Source organism: Maylandia zebra, linkage group LG15, assembly GCF_041146795.1.
Source record: "Maylandia zebra isolate NMK-2024a linkage group LG15, Mzebra_GT3a, whole genome shotgun sequence".
NCBI lineage: Eukaryota > Metazoa > Chordata > Actinopteri > Cichliformes > Cichlidae > Maylandia > Maylandia zebra.
This window is the reverse complement of record NC_135181.1, coordinates 22,312,967-22,330,633: the sequence shown is the minus strand read 5'-3', so window position 1 is coordinate 22,330,633 and position 17,667 is coordinate 22,312,967. Positions and strand designations below refer to the sequence as shown.

Here is a 17,667-nt window from a genome sequence, read left to right as displayed (position 1 = left end):
TAAGTGAAGTAAAGAAACCAAAATCAAAGTAAACCACTGAACTTCAGTCTGAACCAAAGAAACCAAACTACTTTTCATCACACCTGAAGAAACAGGCACTGCTGTGTCAGATGGTAGCAAAGTGTGAAGTTAAACAGGGCAGTGGGGGAGTGTTTGTAATCCACTGGATGATTCAATAGGAACAGAACACTAATAACCCAATTTAATGGGTTTTGGTTCATGGATTTAATCAATCCAGCTAAGTATAAAATTGTTGCCATATTCATCAAAGGCCATAATCTCTTTCAATAATTCAAGGCGGCTCAAAAGGCTTGTAATCTTGTACCAATCAGCTCATCTCATTAAATTCTAATCACTTGTGATCCTAATGTCATTAAAGCCATCGTCCTTTCATACTGAATTATCCATTGGAAAGATGGTGAAAATTTACAGAATACCTCAGGCCTTACAGGAAGCTGTTTTCTCATTTTCTATTGACAACAAGCATATGATACACAACATGAATGACAGAAAACAAAACGATTCATAGCACCACTGTGTTTCTTTGTAATACTTCAAAATGTTTATCCAGTAATTCAAGAAGCTTTATCAGTTCAGCTAACTTGTATACTGTAGCTTACACTGATGCTGGGAACTTACATTTAAAGGCATTATGAGGAAAACAATTCTGAGAGTTAATTTATACATTTGTCGATTTAGCTGTTGATCAGGATTGTGTGAGTGCATGTGCTGATGTACAGACTCTTTTTGTGAAAGGACAGCTTATTCTAATTTCTATCACCCTCCTGAACATTATCATGGCTGCATAGCTCCCAACAATCTTTGCTGCCAACAATAAAATTGGCAATCTAAACTCATTCTGCCAGATATGGCAACATGTTTTAGGTATCATTGTATGAGGGAAAAAATATGCATATAGTAAAACAAGGAATTGAGATTGAAATACACTCCTGCTCCTTTTACCCAGAATTTCAAAAGTATACTGAAGAACAAAATGCGTTGATAGTAGAAAGCATTTTTCTAGTCTTTTATGTTTGTCTGCATTATTTTATTGTCACCAACCCCTGACATGTAGCCATGTCTGCCTCTTCCTTGCGAGAAGAGACAAAGCAAAATCTCTGATGCATTCAGTCAGATTGACAAGCAAGATGACAGAGAGGAGGGTGTTTACATTGCAGAAGTATTCATATTATTTTGTGCCTAGATGATGATAACTATCTGCCAGCTTTGAAAGAGCGCAGCTTCACATTCAGAACAAGCACAGCAAGGTAAGTACGGCTGATGAGGAGGACAATGGTGTCGATGCTACAGCTCCAAAACCACAATGTCTAGATTTTACCAAAAACTGTCAGTGTGAGGGAAATTAACAAGCGTGTTGCTTAATACATTGTTGATATGGACTATTGAGTTGTCCATATCAACTCAGTAGGTAGGCTCGGCCCCTCGGAACAATATGATAAACTAAAACCAAAAACGAACTCTAAAGAACTCAAAAGTCTTAATTCCCACTAATGTTGTAACATAACAGATGACTTTTTTTACTTGAAATAAAACTGGATTCTAACAAGTTAACTTTAAATGTATCCCAATACTGACTACCAAGAACTGTTACTGATGACAGATACCTTACTAGCTCAGAGGTCATATCAGTAACCAAAAGAGAACCAGGAATGTTTAAGTCTCTAATCAGCAGCACTGATAAAGCCTCTTGAATGAAGCACACTCCACTGAAATTAAACTTCTGGAAACACAAATAATTCTAATAAGTGTCAATACTCTCTATGGTGACTGGAGATTATTTACTGTGCATATAGAAAACTTTCATGCTCGAGTACTTACCAGTTTTTGATGCTTGTTTCTCTTTTTCTAAAATTTGCAAGGGGAGAAAGGAGCAGCTGAGCCTTCTGAAATATACATAGCACTCATTAGATTCACTTCTAATTCTACTCTAAAGCCATACCTTGAGTCTCTTTGACAGATTTCTTTTCAGCCTCCTCTGCTTGGCCTGTGAGAGGAGAGACAGCCCTATTACAGCCTGCCAAATAACTCTCTGTAATTGTGGTGTAAATTCAATATTCTTGCAATATTATTCCCTTCTCGGAGTAATACAGCTTGGCATGTCTCTACTTAGAACTTCATCATGCATAAAACAGCCCATTTTATTCACATAATCTGCATCTCAGAAAGGGGCGATTTTCCCTGAAAAATGCCAGCAGAGAACATGAGTATGTTTCAAACACATCTAATTTGCTGTAGATGGTTTTTACAAGGGTACAAACATATACGCTTGCACCTTCTCTTCCTGTGTTTCACTTGATCAGTTTAGCTTCTGAGAAACATGGATGGACATGAATACTAACAGTGACTGTGAACATTAGACTCTTTCAGAATGAGGCATGACTGCAGTTTAGAAATTCTTCATTTCCATCCTCTAATTAAAAGACATTTTTCAGAGGTGTTTTACTCTCGGCATGAATTCCACCATAGTTAATTTGCCTTCCAATTTATCAAAAGGGTGTACATTCAGACTGGTTATAAGACTTTGTGGTTCAAATTTAAAGAATACAACTTTTACAGAGCTGAAAGTAAAGGCAAGAAAGACAGCTTGTTAGATTTTCCTGTTTTTAACAAGGTAACAAAGATGGCTTGAAACAGCTGAGGGCTGTTTCAAGCCTGATACATACATTTGTATGTATCTCAGTGGTCTCCAGAGACTAAAAGATGAATGCTGCTGGCTTTTCAAATCCCCTGTTTTTGTGAAACCAACAGTTTTGTGAAACCAAAAGGTCAAAGCCCTAACTTTCCCACTAATTTTGGAAATCCTTCAGGGAAAGCACAAGGTAGACATATTTGTTTCTGAGAGCTGTCCAAATACAAGCAACAATCATCTCAAGACAATTACAGTATTTATTTATTCATAAACATAAACTAAAAAATGTTTTGTTTTGTTTGGGTTTTTTTAATCAGAAAAACAAGTTTGCCCAGTTATTTATTCTGTGGCTTAATGACTGTAACTCTAATAATGATAAATAATCTAGTCTTAGCTGAATATACACAATGTGTTCTGTCATTCTGGCAGATTATGCACTAGCATTAGGACACTGGCACAGTGCAGTGCTAATATCGTACTCCAAGAAATAACAATCATATTTTAGACAGTTGTGAAGTTTACATCTGGAGATCAGAGTTGGCGGTGTAGTAAATCTGACCTGTAATGTTGAGTATTGAAAATTAATTTAAATTTGGGAGAGAGGGAGAAGGGATAGAAATGTTGCGCGGTCCCACAAGTGGGACACTTGGTCACTACTGGCATGTTAGCATACTAATGGGTTAAAAGGACTATTGTGCAGTCTCAAAGTGCTGCTAGCATGCTGTAAATAAGCTAAGCTTTAGGGAAAATTATTGCCACATTAAAATATAAACTTACTTTTCTTTGCTGCCAATAATTTTGATCTTGGCTTGGCTACAAAAACAAAACAAAAAGTAAAGAACTACAAGTTTTAGGAAAGCTAGATATTTTGGGGCCCTCATGAAAGAAACACAGACCTGGTTCAGATCTGGCAGGTTTCTCCTCGTGGGCTTCAGAGGTTACATTTGCCCTCCTGCCAATGTCAAGTCTCGGTCTCAGTCTGAGTGGCTGTGGACGTGGTTCTGGATCTGTTTGATATGAATTTGAACCGAACCAAATCATCTTAATAAACAGAAATTATAATGCAGGGGTAACTGGGCTAAAGTTGATGATTAAAAAAAAGATCTTCAACCGAGAAGAAAATCTAATTTTCGTGAACTCATGCACGGTCTGAGTTTTACCTGTCTTTGCTGTCGATGCCTTCACTTTGCTCATGATAGGTGCCGCTTTTGAGGGGAGCAGAAACAATTAGTTCCCAATCATCTTTCATGAATTATGATTGGCTTTTGAATGTCAGTGAGTGCCGTCACCTGTCTTTTCAGAGGCTGATTTCCTCTTCTGTCTTTCAGCCGCAGGCTCTAACGTAATGAGGAAAAACTCGTGATTAGCAGCCTGAATAATTTGTTTTCTCAGTCAACTATTAACTTCTACTTCACATGAAAGAGAAATGTGTTGGACTGCATTTGATTTTTTTTAAATATTACAAATTTGACGAGATCCTAACGTCTAATCATGTTTACCTTTCTTAGGAGCTGCAGCACTTTTAGTTTTATGTTTTGCAGATGGATCTATGCAAACAAATTGGAACAAAATACAACAGAATTAAATATATAATGTTTAATTTTCATCATTTATATGTCCCAATAACAACAATAAAGGATATTTTACCTGTTTTTGCCCCTGCATGAATTCTGATTTTCTCTTTTTTAGCAGCTGCCACTGAAGTAACAAACACATAAGAAGAACATTACACTTTTAAAGGCAATCAAAATGCATTAGAAAGTATAGATCCATAGATACCAGATCACCTTTCTTTGCAGTGTCTGCTTTGGTTTTGTCTTTCAAAACGGCAGCATCTAGTATTGAAAAAATACATGAATTTATGGTATCTGTATCTTGGAAAAAGGTTTAAATATATATGAATATTTATAACAAAGCACAGCTATAATTACTGTGTGTATCACTTCTAACAATGTGAAGTGTGTACCAGAGGAAACACCAAATTATCCAGCTGTATACATGAATTACCTTTCTTTGTTTTCCCTTTGGCTGCTCCTGGCTCTGAGGGGATAATTGCAGTGAAATGCCCATGCCAAGTTAATTTTCTTTAATTAATGCATTCATATAGCACACAGTGCTATTGTACATCACTGTTATGTGCTGCAGCTGTCGTTTGTTATAGTGGATATTCTAGTTAGCTGGCAAATTAAGTATTTAATGGATGTGGAGAGCGCTACAGTACCTTTGTCTGAATCAGCAGCCTTTGTTGTTGTTTTTTTTGCTGAAAATGACAAGACATTAATTACTATCACTGATGTAATTGTGATAAACACAACTTTCCACAAGAGTTTAACTTCTTAGTTTGTACCTTTCTTTGTGGAGACAGCAATCACGTCCTCCTCAGCAGCCTCTGGTTCTTAAAGGGGAAACAGTTGTAGGTTTATTTACTTTGTAGCATAATTTGAATTATATTAAAGTTTCACAGAAAATTTTAAGATTTTCAGGATAGTGTGGGGTTTTTTTTTCAAGTGAAATGTATTTATGCTTTTATGTATTCATTTATTTATCACACCTTATTCAAATATTTACTTATCAACAACTCTGTTTAATTAGTTGCACTATATTTTTAAGTCTCATTGATTTATTTGATCAGATTTTTGTGATTTTCCTCCCAAAACCTGTGGAAGGTGAGTAGAAAAAAATCTGTATATTTAAATATTTTTAAATGAATACCTTGAAAACAAGAAAGAACAAGAAAACAAGAACAAGAAACAACCATTTCAAAAGAAGAAAGAAAATAAATAGACATATCCTTCTCACCTTGAACCGGAGCATCAGCAGGCTCAGCTTCAACAGCTGGAGACGGGACCTCAGGTTGGGCAGGAGCTTTTTCTTCTTCTTCTGCAGCTTCTGGCTGTACAGGCTGGAGTGGCTGAACTGGATCTGGTGGAGGCGGCATCACAGGCTGAAGTGGTGGCTGATATGGTTGATACTGTGCGTACAGTGGATGCATTGGTGCTGGCGGAGGCTGTTGCTGATAAATGCCCTGTGGGGCTCCGGGATGGACAGGGTGGGCGGTCAGTACAGGAGCAGAGGGAGCTGAAAACAAAAACAAATACGCCTTTAACCTTACAGCAGAAGTCATTGAGCAACGGAGATTTAACTGTGACTGCAAACAGTACCAAAAAGTGAATACCTGACATGGTAGGAGGAGGGTAAGGATTGTCTGTGACTATGTGATGAACTGCAAGATAAAAAGCCAACTTTAAGCTGGTGCACAGTAAAGTCTTTAATTCAGCCTATATGACAACATTTCAGTGCACTGTGGAGATCCTTGTGCTTACCATACCATCCAGGTGGGGACGGGCAATAAACTGGTGCAGGTCTACAAGGCCCAACTGCAAAACATCAGTGCACATTTGCATTATTCATATAATCCAAAGCAACAGTTTACTGGAATAATACACAAACAAAGTCATATTCTTATTTTTATATTTTGGTATAAATGTTCTTTTAAATCAGGAGAAAAATATGAATGTTTTATACCTTCTTGTCCAGAGTCTGTGACCTGTTCTTGCTTTTTGGTCTTTGTCTCTGTGAATAAACAAGGTCACATTAAAAAAAACAGCAGTTTTATAAATACACTAACATAATTTGCTCTGCTTTTGTAATACAGTGATCATGAATGTGACATATTTGTGGGGAAGTAATTGCTTACTTGTTTTGGAAGCCTTGGGTTTATCTACTTTCTTGGCTTTTTAGAATTGAACAAGGTACAAATATTTAAATTCATAACGTATATGTGAAAAAGTAATTCTCTCCTGATTAACATTGAGACCAGTTTATGTGTGTATTAAATCTTAGTACCTTTCAGAAAAGGAGGAAATCTTCGGATCTTTGTGATTTTCGGAGGCAGGCTGATTCTAGGAAGAGCTGATTACGACATGACTGTGTTTATTACAATATCACAATAAAGGCAAACAATAATAAGCGCATCATTTTAAAGATTAAATTCATATAAACATAAGAATCAGTGCTACCTGTCTTTTTGGGCTTTTCAGCTGTCTTTAGAGTCTTTACAGTCCTCACAGTTTCCCGATCTGAAAATGAACATAAGGGATAAAAAAAAGAAAATTGATAAATTATCTCTGAATCAAAAAGCTTAATTAAAGTTGCAACTTCATATCCAAGTGATGCAAATTATTATAATTTTACAGGGTGAGATAATATTGTTCCCTGAATTATTCCCCTGTAGAGCTTATGGGAGGTTACTGTGAAACATAATAATGACTTAAACTTTGTCTCTTGGGAGTTTTGCAGGTAACGTCAGTGAGTATATCTTAAATAGGAACTTTTTATTTGTTTTTTTTTACCATTACCTTTTCTCCTTCTCACAGCAGAAACTCTCTTGGGAGCATCTGAAAATATAAACAAAGCTAAAGCTACAAACTGGAGGAGGAACACAGAGGCTTGTGAAGAGTTACGTACTTATGACACTGCATGCAGCACACAACATGATGCATATCTGCAGAATACAGGTTTATGTTCCAGCATAATCAACATTTATAAACTACAGTTTAAAAATGTTGATTAAAGTGGAAGAATCAAACAAAAATGAGTATAATGTCTAGCCTTTATTAAAATGCTTTTTTTGTATTGTTTATATGACACAATGCAATAAGATGTGATATTATCATCACACCCTCCTTCTAAATAATGTATTATTTATACAGTAGAGTTGTTTTTATGCACCTGACTGTGAGGTAAGAAAAACAAAGAGACTCCAGCTCAAATCTCATATGGGATCACTTTTAAGTTTTACATTGAGTTGCATTTTTATTTTCTGTGTCACACAAGGCTTTAAAAACAAACAAACAATCCACTTGGTTGATACACAGAGACTTAAATACATGATCTAAATGTTAAACATGTTTGGGTTCCAAGTTACACCCAGTTTCTCATGAGCACCATCACATATTCTACATTCTCTCTGTTGCACCATCTTTACATTAAAATTTAACTACAGCTTGCACAAAGAACATATTTAGTTTTTATCTTGTGGAGAACAGTGATGGTGCATTATGATGCAATATGATCTATAAATCCTCAACAGAAAAAAAACAAGCGTTTCACGTGTGTTGAATATGAACATTGAAATGATATATGGGATTTTTTCTGCTTTTAAGACTAAAAAATACTAAAAAAAAATAGTTTTGATTCTGTATGCATCTGAAACAGTTAGAAAGTTAGAAAACTCAATTTGTTTTTTTGTCAAATTACTGAATGAATTAAAACTTGCACAAATGATCAATACAATTGCTGCTGTAGGAAAATAAAAGAAGTCTAGATACAATGTAATCGCATAAGATAAAACATGTGCTAAATGTTTTCTCACAAGGGTTTTTTTTTAATCTATTGCCATATACTGTTATTAGATAATACAGTTTCCACCTCATTAAAATAACTTATTTTATATGAAATACACTTCATCATTTATTTCATTTGAAAACCTTAGGTACTTTAAAAAAACAGTACTTTAAATTCAACCACACAGTCTTTCACTGACACTGTGTTATAAGAAAAATGTACAGCAGACATTATGAAACCATCACAGACCTTTTGCCTTAGCAGTCTTAGTGGGAGACTCATTGGTCTTTGCAGAGTGCATACAGGGACACACTGGAATCACAAAGCATAAAATTAATGTTACCCTGACAAACAAATATGACAAAGCATTTATAATTCTCCTCAGGTTCTGACCTGTGGGCTCTGTCTTTGGCGCTGTCTCCTCTGGTCCAGGAACAGGTTTGATCACATCCACCGATGCCTTCTCATCCTCATCTTCGTCTTCATCATACTCCTCTTTCTTGTCTTCTTGTTCATCTACAGATTTCTCAGGTTTAGAAATTGGCTCTTCATCTTTGCCCTCATCCTTCTCCTCTGGAGCTGCAGGCCGGGTGGTGCCTGTAAAAGCAGAAAGTGGCTCTATCATAGAATCATGTCACACAACAAGGAAAAAAACGAAAGGATTTGAGGTTTTCTACTCTGTTAAGGGCAACAAAGCAATTAAAGAAATTTGAGCAGGATAGACTCTTGACTTTCAGGAACAATATGTGTGATGAAATAAAATAAGCTACAGTCAATTTAAACTTACCACCTTCTACAGAGATTCCAATGACATTTCAGTGTTTTTTATAAGCTGTAAATTGGCCTCTCAATCTGTCCACTCTTGCATATTTTTTAAGGTGGACAAGCACTGATAGTGTTGCCTGCTTAGGGCAGAAATAAATGTATAATGGTAAAACATTTAAATAAAATAGATGCTTTTTACTGCCTACAAAAGGTATACTATTAACAATATTTGTAGAAGTAATTGCAAAAGAATTTGAAAAATTAATGAACAAAACTTCTTATAAATTTACTGGCCATGTAACCTTAATTTGACACACATAGCTTTGATGCTTTTGAATCCAATTTATCTGTTTCTCTAAGTTTGACTGACCTGTAGGTGGCAGTGCGAAGTCACAGATTTCACAGTCACACCTGACATACTGCCCACTCTTTAATAAATATGTTGTTGTTGCTTATTATTTGTCTTATTTGCATCTCCTTTAATAAGATGCTACCTTTTTAAATTATTATTATTAGTGTTGCCTTCTATTCCTACTATCAGGAATACATATATTCCGGTTTCATTGCACATTAACAGGTTTTAGAAACAATATTGAAAACATTTATGAATCCTTTGCACCACAACAGCTGTTTGATACAAACCTGTTTCTTTTGTTTCTGCGTCTTCAGTCTTTCCTTCATCTTCAGCCTCTTCGAGCTCATCCCCTTCTTCATGGTCTTCATCAGTCTTTGCTGCCTCCTCCTGGACAGTTAATGTTCCTGCAGCAGCAGCTATAAAAACACAGAACACAATATACTATGACAACTGTGTATTTAAAGCATGAAATATGAAAAATCACCTTTCCTGTGCTGCTTCTAGCTCATTTTTGTCCATCCTTCTTGTGTTTATAAGAACTAAATGTAAAAAATAAAGTTGTACAATACCTGCCATCAAGATTTCACTAACACCATCATCTTCTTCATCTTCATCCTCATCTTCTTCATCCTCCTCATCTAAAGAGCTTGTATCAACATCCTTATCATCAGTTGTGTCATAAGAGTCACTCAGAATTGTTTCTCCAGTGGAGTCCTCATCCGTTTCAAAGGAAATGTCATCCTCATCATCTTCATCACCTAAGACGCCGCTGTCTGTGCTCGTAAAGGGAGGAATGCCAGCTTCCTCCTCCTCTTCCTCTTTGTCATCATCAGGGATGCCCTCTTCAGTGACATCAGGTTTGTCTTGAGCATCTTTGTGTTTAAGGTCTTCAAGGATGTCTTTGTCAAAGTCCAGGTCAAGGTCATCATCTTTAAGGTCTTCTTCATCATCTTCATCATCTTCATCATCTGCAAAGTGTTCGGAGGATGCAACAGAGATGTCCTCGTCTGATTGGTCCAGCTCCTCATCATCTTCCTCCTCGACTGTGTCTTCTACAGTTTTTATGTCTTCTTCCAAGTCTTCATCTTCAGCAGGAAGTGGAGAAAGATCTTCTTCATCTTCATCTTCTTGCTCTGCCAGTTTGTGATCAATATCTTCCTCATCCTCACTACCAGCTACAATAGGAGGAAGATCCAGGTCATCGCTAGTGTCTTCTGCAATGACATCATCACTATCAGTAACACCCTCAGCTAGTCTATCATCTTCATCATCTTCTTCATCATCCTCCAGCTCGTCCTCTCCCTCTTCCTCTTCACTGGAAAGAAGTTGATCGTCACTGGTTTCATCTTCATCCTGTTCTTCTTTGTCTTTTTCATCATCTTCTTCGGGTAAAGTTACCTCTTCGTCACTGTCTGTCACCCCAACAGGAACATCGGACTCAGAATCAGGAGATACAGCCGACTCTTCATCCTCAGAAGTGGAAATGGGTTCAGGAGAAACTTCATCATCCTCCTCCTCTTCCTCATCCTCCAGTTCTTCGCCTTCCTCCTCTTCCTCATCCTCCAGTTCTTCGCCTTCCTGCTCTTCATCTCCTTTGGCCTCTTCCTCCTCCCCCTCCTCTTCTTCCTCATCCTCCAGTTCTTCGCCTTCCTCCTCTTCCTCATCCTCCAGTTCTTCGCCTTCCTGCTCTTCATCTCCTTTGGCCTCTTCCTCCTCCCCCTCCTCCTCCTCCTCCAATTCCTCCTCCTCCTCATCTACTTCTTCTTCCTCCTCATATTCCTCCTCTTCATCATATTCATCTCCATACTCCTCATCATACTCCTCCTCTTCCTCATATTCATCTCCATACTCCTCCTCCTCTTCCTCATATTCCCCTTCTTCCTCCTCCTCTTCGTCCTCCCCAGCCTCCTCTCCTTCATCTCCTTCTTCTCCCTCTGCCTCTCCCTCCCCCTTTTCATCCTCCAGAACTTCAGTCATTGGTGGTTGCTTTTGTGCTTGCATTCCTATGACTATAAAAAATTAAATGGGTTAATCAAATTAAGAGAGCAGTAAAAAGTAAAAATCCCGCAATTTCTCTTTGAATAATATTGTATTAACACAAAAATGGTAAAATTCAAGTGTCACACTTATCAGTGTGACCCATTGGGATGCTAGATTTTCACTACACATTACTATGGATTCATGATAACTATGACGTTGCTATACTGACAAAAAGTGATGATGGTTAAAATTAGTCTATTAAAATAGCAATAATAAAAGTAGAAATAATTAAAATGAGTCAATAATAATAATAATAATTTTGTAAAAGTCAGTGATATATTAATTTTGTACACAAACTATCTTAAAGCTTAAGGAACTATTGTTATTTTTTTGTATATTTTCATTAGTTTTTATTTTTTCATTTCTTTTTGTTAGAGTTTGCTTGTTTCAGTGTTATTATTTGAAATTGTTTAGGTTTAGCTGAGTTTTTATTCGTTTATTTACAATCTGCTTGTTTATGATCATTACAAAATGGTAGTTCTTGGTCAGGTGCAAAATTGAAATTCAGAATAGCTATTACAACACTTTCTCTCTATTTCTTTCACAGTACATTTGACTTGTGGGGTTTTTTTTTCGAAGGCATTTTAAAAAATTCAGTATATTTAAATATATTTTCACACTTAGTTTTAGTTTTCAGTCTGGGTTTAGTTAAGCATAAACGTCAGTGACTCAATCAGGCCAGCCTGTAAGTCAAGGCACAGGGTAGGGTAAATTAGTGCACCCATGAGCGCACCTCAACGAAGTGGCTACATTGTGTTAGCTCAAATGCTCAAAGGCCAAAAAAAGCTGGAAGAGCAGCACTAAAGGCAGGCTACAAATCAGTAAGCCCCCAGCTGTGTACCCATCTCCACTGCCTCACTTAACAAGGTAACACCGGCCAAACTGCTGCTACATGAATGAATCAGACTAATTTAGCCAGTTTGTTGTGGTTAGTAACTTAATCCACGTGTGAGAGAATTTATTTCAGCAACAGAAAAGTGAATTCCTAACAGGCAGTGACCTTACTCAGTCATAGAGTTTAAGTAAGCTAAGGCTGCAGTTGTTGCTGAAAGAGAAGAATAAGTCTGTAAGAAAACGTCCGTAACCGTAAATGTAGTGCAGATAGATGGTTCACTGCCTCATATGCATGGTTTGGCACAGTTCTTTTTTTTTTTAAAAAGGTAAAGGCATGGAGTAAAATTACACTGAAAACGGGGATTAAGGAGAACCCAATATCGGTGATGGGCGTGATAAGTATTCCATTAATCTAAATGAAGTATTTAGCAGTAAAATTGGCAACAAAGTAAAAATGAGAGTTACAGACCTTTAGTTCGTGATGGTAGAAATTCTCCTGCAGCACAGAAAAAAAAAATGATATATGTAATTAAAGAATTTAAAAACCAAATGTTTCACTCTTAGTACAATTAGTATACCAATTCACGGACACATTTAGTGGAAATTAAGAAGCTCAGTTGTGGCAATTAGCATCAGTTGGTTGCAAGTTAGATGCAAACAATCCTACAATCAGAAGAGCTGCTTGAATCAGTGCAACTAAAAAAAGGAGAGAAGTAAGATTCTGCTTTTAGTTGACTATTATGATTTTCTTTTGTTTCCATCATTAGTCTGTTATTAGGTGTGAGAACTGAACTTATCATTATTTCATTAAGTTTCATAAGAACATTCTCAGAAATGTATTAATATTGAATACCTTCTGTTTTCTTACTTTTCACCTCCACTTCATCATCCACATCATCCAACCAACTTGAATCTTTGAGATGGTTCATAGATATAGTCAACTTGGATATAACACCATTTCAGCAAACATGATTCTGTCCCTGCTGGCATCTTTATTCAGGCATGTCTACGAATACCTTCCAACAAACTTTCTTTAAACTTAAATATTTCAGTAAACTATGTCTGTAAAATATGAAGCTTATGCAATGACGTCTGTTGTATCTTCTATTAATACAACAAATCAAAACTTCTAGAAAAAAATATATATTTTTTTTTCAGAGACACATTAAAAAAAACTTGCAGTACATGTGTTGTTCATTGTAAAGAAACACATTAGTCAAAGCAGTAGCATGCCCCCAGAAACTGCCATTTCAGAGTTTTGATTTTTCATGCGTAATGACAGCTGAAATTACTTTTCCTGGAGGGGGTTTATGTTGGTAGAAGTCCACTTAAACCCCCCAGAGAATATATAATGCAGAGAACAACACATGTAAAGCAGCACAGTGAAAAAGAAGTGCAAAAAGCAGCAAGCAAGGCTTTTCAGTTCAAATTCTACAGCTGGATGATTTAAATGGGATATGCACTCAAAAGCAGAATTAGTACAAACCTTTTTTTCTGACTGCATATAGAGTTCCTGGAAAAGAAGAGAGAAAAGTGAAAACTAGCATATCATCAGATAAATTGCAGTCACAGAATTTGAATATGTTCATAAAGTCATGAACCTTCATCGTCGTCTGGAGCAATTAAGTTGGCAGCAAATTTCACTATTCCTGTGATTATGTTTGATGATTCATCCACGGCATCGTTTACCGCCTTCATGGGGTCTGAGCTGATCTTGCTGAGGCCTCCTGATGGAGCATGAACATGAATACAGGCACACAAACAAAAAGATGTTTTAGTTACTCGTGAAGTTTGACTGGAGTTGTTCACCTGCTTGTTTTTGTACCAAGCCCAACAATTAAGAGTTCCTCAACTCTTATTGTCACATTTCCTCAATACAGACAAAGCTATCATTCCTCTAGAGTGAGGAAATGAGAAAGCATGATGTTCAAACTGGGATGGGGCAACAGGAGCTTAACTTGAAAGGCAGAAATCTGCATTTCAGGAGTTTTTCAATCTTCAATTACAAAGAACAGTAACCGACATTCCAGTTAAACCATCACAAAGGGCTGCAAATATAGAGCATATTGCTGTGCAAAGAGCATTTAAAAATCATATTGACTGTCTTTCATCAAGTTGGTGTTCATAGTTTTAAAAGTCAGGCTAACAGGTTATTTTTCTTTTGTTCATATTTAAATATTTTTGTTTATCTTTGTTTGAACATCTGTATGTGAATCTGACATTGAATCTGCACATTAGAACTTGTGCAATAAATTCCTTCAAACTAAATTCAATTAAACTCAAAAGACTTGAATTTTCTGACTTGTTTGCAAGCCAATTTGATGAAAGAGGGACCTGCATTCCAAGTGGAAATACCACCAAAACATTGTTCATTTTGGAATTACCTAGATGAGCCTTATCAGATTTAGTTTAACTTGAAATAAAACAGAATTTATACCAAGTAAAGCTAAAATACGCACTGGGAAAAAGGAAAAACAGAAATGCAGTGGAACACAGTTTGGTTTAAAATCCGAAGATTTCAGGAGAGCTTGAGTTTCTTACTCTGTAGACAGAGAACACTGATACTTGCAGTAAATAAATCAAGCATACCTGAATTTCAAATATTCAAAATAATTTTTGGAAACAGAAAATGTGTTACTTTTACAAATATTCAAATTTTTTTGAATAATAACAAAACAAATACCACCTAAGAAACCGAGCAGGAATTAGTCCACGTCACTTATAGAACCTCTTCTGACTACAAACTACTCTTAACATGACTGAACACCTAGAAAACAGACAGAATCAAGCATGAATGCAGTAATAGACAAAAAGCAGTCTTTAGCCTAATTTATCATCCCTCTACAGGTCCAACAAGGCTGTAAAGGACTTTCTAACATTGACAGCCAACATTACCAGTCAATGTTAGGGAGTTAGTAGCTGTTTTTATTAGTGCCCTTAGAAGAAGTGTCTGTTCTGACGATTTGGTAGCAGATATGGTGCCTTGCCTCTACGCCCTGAATCCTTAAAAACCCTCCTGGGTGGGTGACCTGGTTGGATGAAAAACACAGTGGCAATAAGTAAAGAATTTAAGTATAGTGATGAAGCAAAGGAAAACAAAGAAAGTGAAAGGAAAGGAAGGGTCGTGTAAGGTGAAGTATTTGTGTTGACATTAAGGTTATTTTAAACTAAACTAAAACAAAAAACTGAAAACGGAACAAATTAACTAAAATTAAAGTAAAGGCATTGGAGTAGAAATAAAAATTAATTTAAAAAAACTAGACAGAATTTTTTTTTTCACTGTAAAATTGTCAGTGCCACACACACACAGCTTAAATTAATAGATTTCCAAGCATTGCTTTTTAATATAGTGATGACAAAATGACCCAATGCTTGTTATTTGGTGGTGTTACTGTTACATATGAACATATGAAGAAATTAAACTAGCAAGCTTTATACCAGTTGTTCATAATTGCAGACATCTAACAGTGTGTGGTAAGTAAATGCATTCAAATAAAATCAGAGTTTAAAAAAAATGCTTCAAACAACAGAAGTATCGGAAAACTGTGAAACGACTTTATCAGCATAATCTTTTGTCCTTCCCATGGAAGCTCATTCACTCATAGCGGTATGAAGGTTCATGAGATTTTACAAATGATAAACACTGAAGGCACGTCCAACCAGATTAACAACATATTCACACACCTTGAGGTACAAGTTGTTGCTATTATTAAACTAGCCTTATCTTTGGTTTAAGATGCCAAAGATCGTTTGTGTAAATATGAAATGAGCTTCATCTCACGATAAACCTTATGGCCTGTTGAACAAAAAAGTTGAACAATAAACAATAAATGCAAATATAGATTGCAATAAAAACTTTGACCTAGTGCAGATAAGGCACCCAGGTACTGTTGGGTTCCCTTTTTTTTTTTTAACCCCTGGAGGGTCTTGGGTCGATTTGTGGCTCCTAAGACCAATAGTGTATGCATTTTTCTAGGACCCTCCAGGGGTTAATGAGGCAAGACAAATAAACTCAAAGTATAAGTTTTCAAAATTTACAGAGCAGTTGAAGGTTGAGGTTAAAACCACGTGCCAACCAGACAAAGGGCATCACACCAAAACAGTAAACACTTTTATTATGAGACACATGAACAGAACATTAACACGATCGGTTAAAAAGTTAGGGAGTAGCTGTAGTTTAGACTTGGCTTTTCCCTTATTTGGGACTTGGTCTGGCTCTTGGCTCATCTTACATCTCCTGGATTGGAGAGCTCCCTGTAATGAGAAGAACTACAACGCTGCCCTACCTGCACAAACAGACACCAGAATTTATGACCTCCAGTACTTTTCTAGACCAAGCTTGTGTTGTGTGGGTGTGCCATCATCTTTCAACACTCAACTCTATATTGGCAGCAAAACATAATGTATAATAACAGATGAAACATAAATGTATGAAAAAAATGAGGTAATTGTGGAATACAAAATAATGAGGTATATTTGCATTAAAGTTAAAAAGTAAATTCTTCACAGTATACTGGTTCTCAGGGTCATGCTTAATTATTTGTTATTAGTTATTTGGCACAGCATACTATAGATGAACCTATGTAATGAGACATAATTTCTCTAATTTGCTCATATACTGCTTAGAAATTTCCCTCTTTATCACTCCAAAGTGAATACAGTTATTGCAGCTGCTTTGGTCAAACCAGTCCCATTTGGTTGTTCATTGATTGACTTCCTGCATTAGCAAGTTTACCCTCAAAATATCATTTTCAACTCCACAGGAAACTGAAAGGCTGCTGATACTGTACCTGAAATGGTCTTGTAGTCCATTAGATCAAACATAATGACGAACACACAAGACCAAGTAATGATAAGAGCCAGAACCAAGATCCAGGCCAGCGGGGAGCTGAAAGTAGAGTAAAAGTCATCTGTAAAAGATTTCTTCAACACCCGCAGAGGTGGTGCCCCAGCGTCTCCGTTCTTGTGATCGAGGACCATGGTTGTAGTGGTCGATGTTCGTGCTAATGAACAAAATATCAGAAACTTTGGTTAGTAAAATATGCACAGCACCTTTTTAATTTTTTTTATCCCTAATATTCTAAGAAAATTAGTAAAATCAGAAGCTATGAAAACAAAACCCATTGCTTTATTTAAATACACATTACAAAAACTCTTCACTAGGAGCTACTGTTGGTGCAGTTACAGCCTGGTTTGCCACTTATAGCAGAGGTGAGAAGTAAAAAAGTACAAATACTTTGTTACTGTACTTCAGGTTTAAACTATTTGAGGGAAATTTATTTTTCTTAGCATGTACATCTTCAAAGATCAAAGCAATGTAAGCCTATATAAAGGAAACAATGATGCACAAAACAGTCTGACTGGCTGAAATGGCATTTTTGGTGCAGATGTCTTAAAGTTTTGGTTGTGAAACTTCAGCACAAAGAGAGTAATGGCTGGGAGCCTGGTTTCTCCAGCTTCCTCCCACAGTCCCAAGCTTTTTGTTTGCAAGTATAACAAGCAATTCTAATTTGGCCAAAGGTCTGAATGTGAGATTGAATGGTTGCCTCTGTGTGTTGGCCAGCATAGAGCAAAGTGTTCATGGTTTACCTTGGCTGTCCCCTAGGAAGGTTTGATTTGCTCCGGTCCTGTACGATTCAGATATGAGTGGGACAAAAGTCATCCTGGATGTTGATAC

At 36.5% G+C, this 17,667-nt stretch overlaps 1 protein-coding gene across 6 annotated transcripts in view; it reads right to left on the bottom strand.

Annotated features, from left to right (window-relative positions):
- The window catches only part of LOC101487136 (uncharacterized), a 30,969-nt gene that overhangs the window by 6,360 nt on the left and 6,942 nt on the right, over positions 1-17,667 (bottom strand). The window contains exons 2-30 of one of the 6 annotated variants that reach the window (XM_024805131.2): positions 16,781-16,993; positions 14,978-15,019; positions 13,592-13,717; positions 13,477-13,503; positions 12,460-12,486; positions 9,686-11,125; positions 9,404-9,532; positions 8,390-8,593; positions 8,246-8,308; positions 7,009-7,047; positions 6,670-6,729; positions 6,497-6,562; positions 6,348-6,383; positions 6,176-6,223; positions 5,974-6,027; positions 5,826-5,873; positions 5,450-5,728; positions 4,998-5,045; positions 4,872-4,910; positions 4,658-4,690; positions 4,438-4,485; positions 4,298-4,348; positions 4,150-4,197; positions 3,940-3,987; positions 3,811-3,855; positions 3,547-3,657; positions 3,428-3,463; positions 1,961-2,005; positions 1,840-1,866 (exon numbers count right to left, since the gene is read on the bottom strand). In XM_024805131.2, the coding sequence (XP_024660899.2) occupies positions 1,840-1,866; positions 1,961-2,005; positions 3,428-3,463; positions 3,547-3,657; positions 3,811-3,855; positions 3,940-3,987; positions 4,150-4,197; positions 4,298-4,348; positions 4,438-4,485; positions 4,658-4,690; positions 4,872-4,910; positions 4,998-5,045; positions 5,450-5,728; positions 5,826-5,873; positions 5,974-6,027; positions 6,176-6,223; positions 6,348-6,383; positions 6,497-6,562; positions 6,670-6,729; positions 7,009-7,047; positions 8,246-8,308; positions 8,390-8,593; positions 9,404-9,532; positions 9,686-11,125; positions 12,460-12,486; positions 13,477-13,503; positions 13,592-13,717; positions 14,978-15,019; positions 16,781-16,993 (3,480 nt within the window). The remainder of the gene's footprint in view (positions 1-1,839; positions 1,867-1,960; positions 2,006-3,427; positions 3,464-3,546; positions 3,658-3,810; positions 3,856-3,939; positions 3,988-4,149; positions 4,198-4,297; positions 4,349-4,437; positions 4,486-4,657; positions 4,691-4,871; positions 4,911-4,997; positions 5,046-5,449; positions 5,729-5,825; positions 5,874-5,973; positions 6,028-6,175; positions 6,224-6,347; positions 6,384-6,496; positions 6,563-6,669; positions 6,730-7,008; positions 7,048-8,245; positions 8,309-8,389; positions 8,594-9,403; positions 9,533-9,685; positions 11,126-12,459; positions 12,487-13,476; positions 13,504-13,591; positions 13,718-14,977; positions 15,020-16,780; positions 16,994-17,667) is intronic. The other 5 variants (XM_076874126.1, XM_076874128.1, XM_076874127.1 and 2 more) reach the window with 5 other exon arrangements.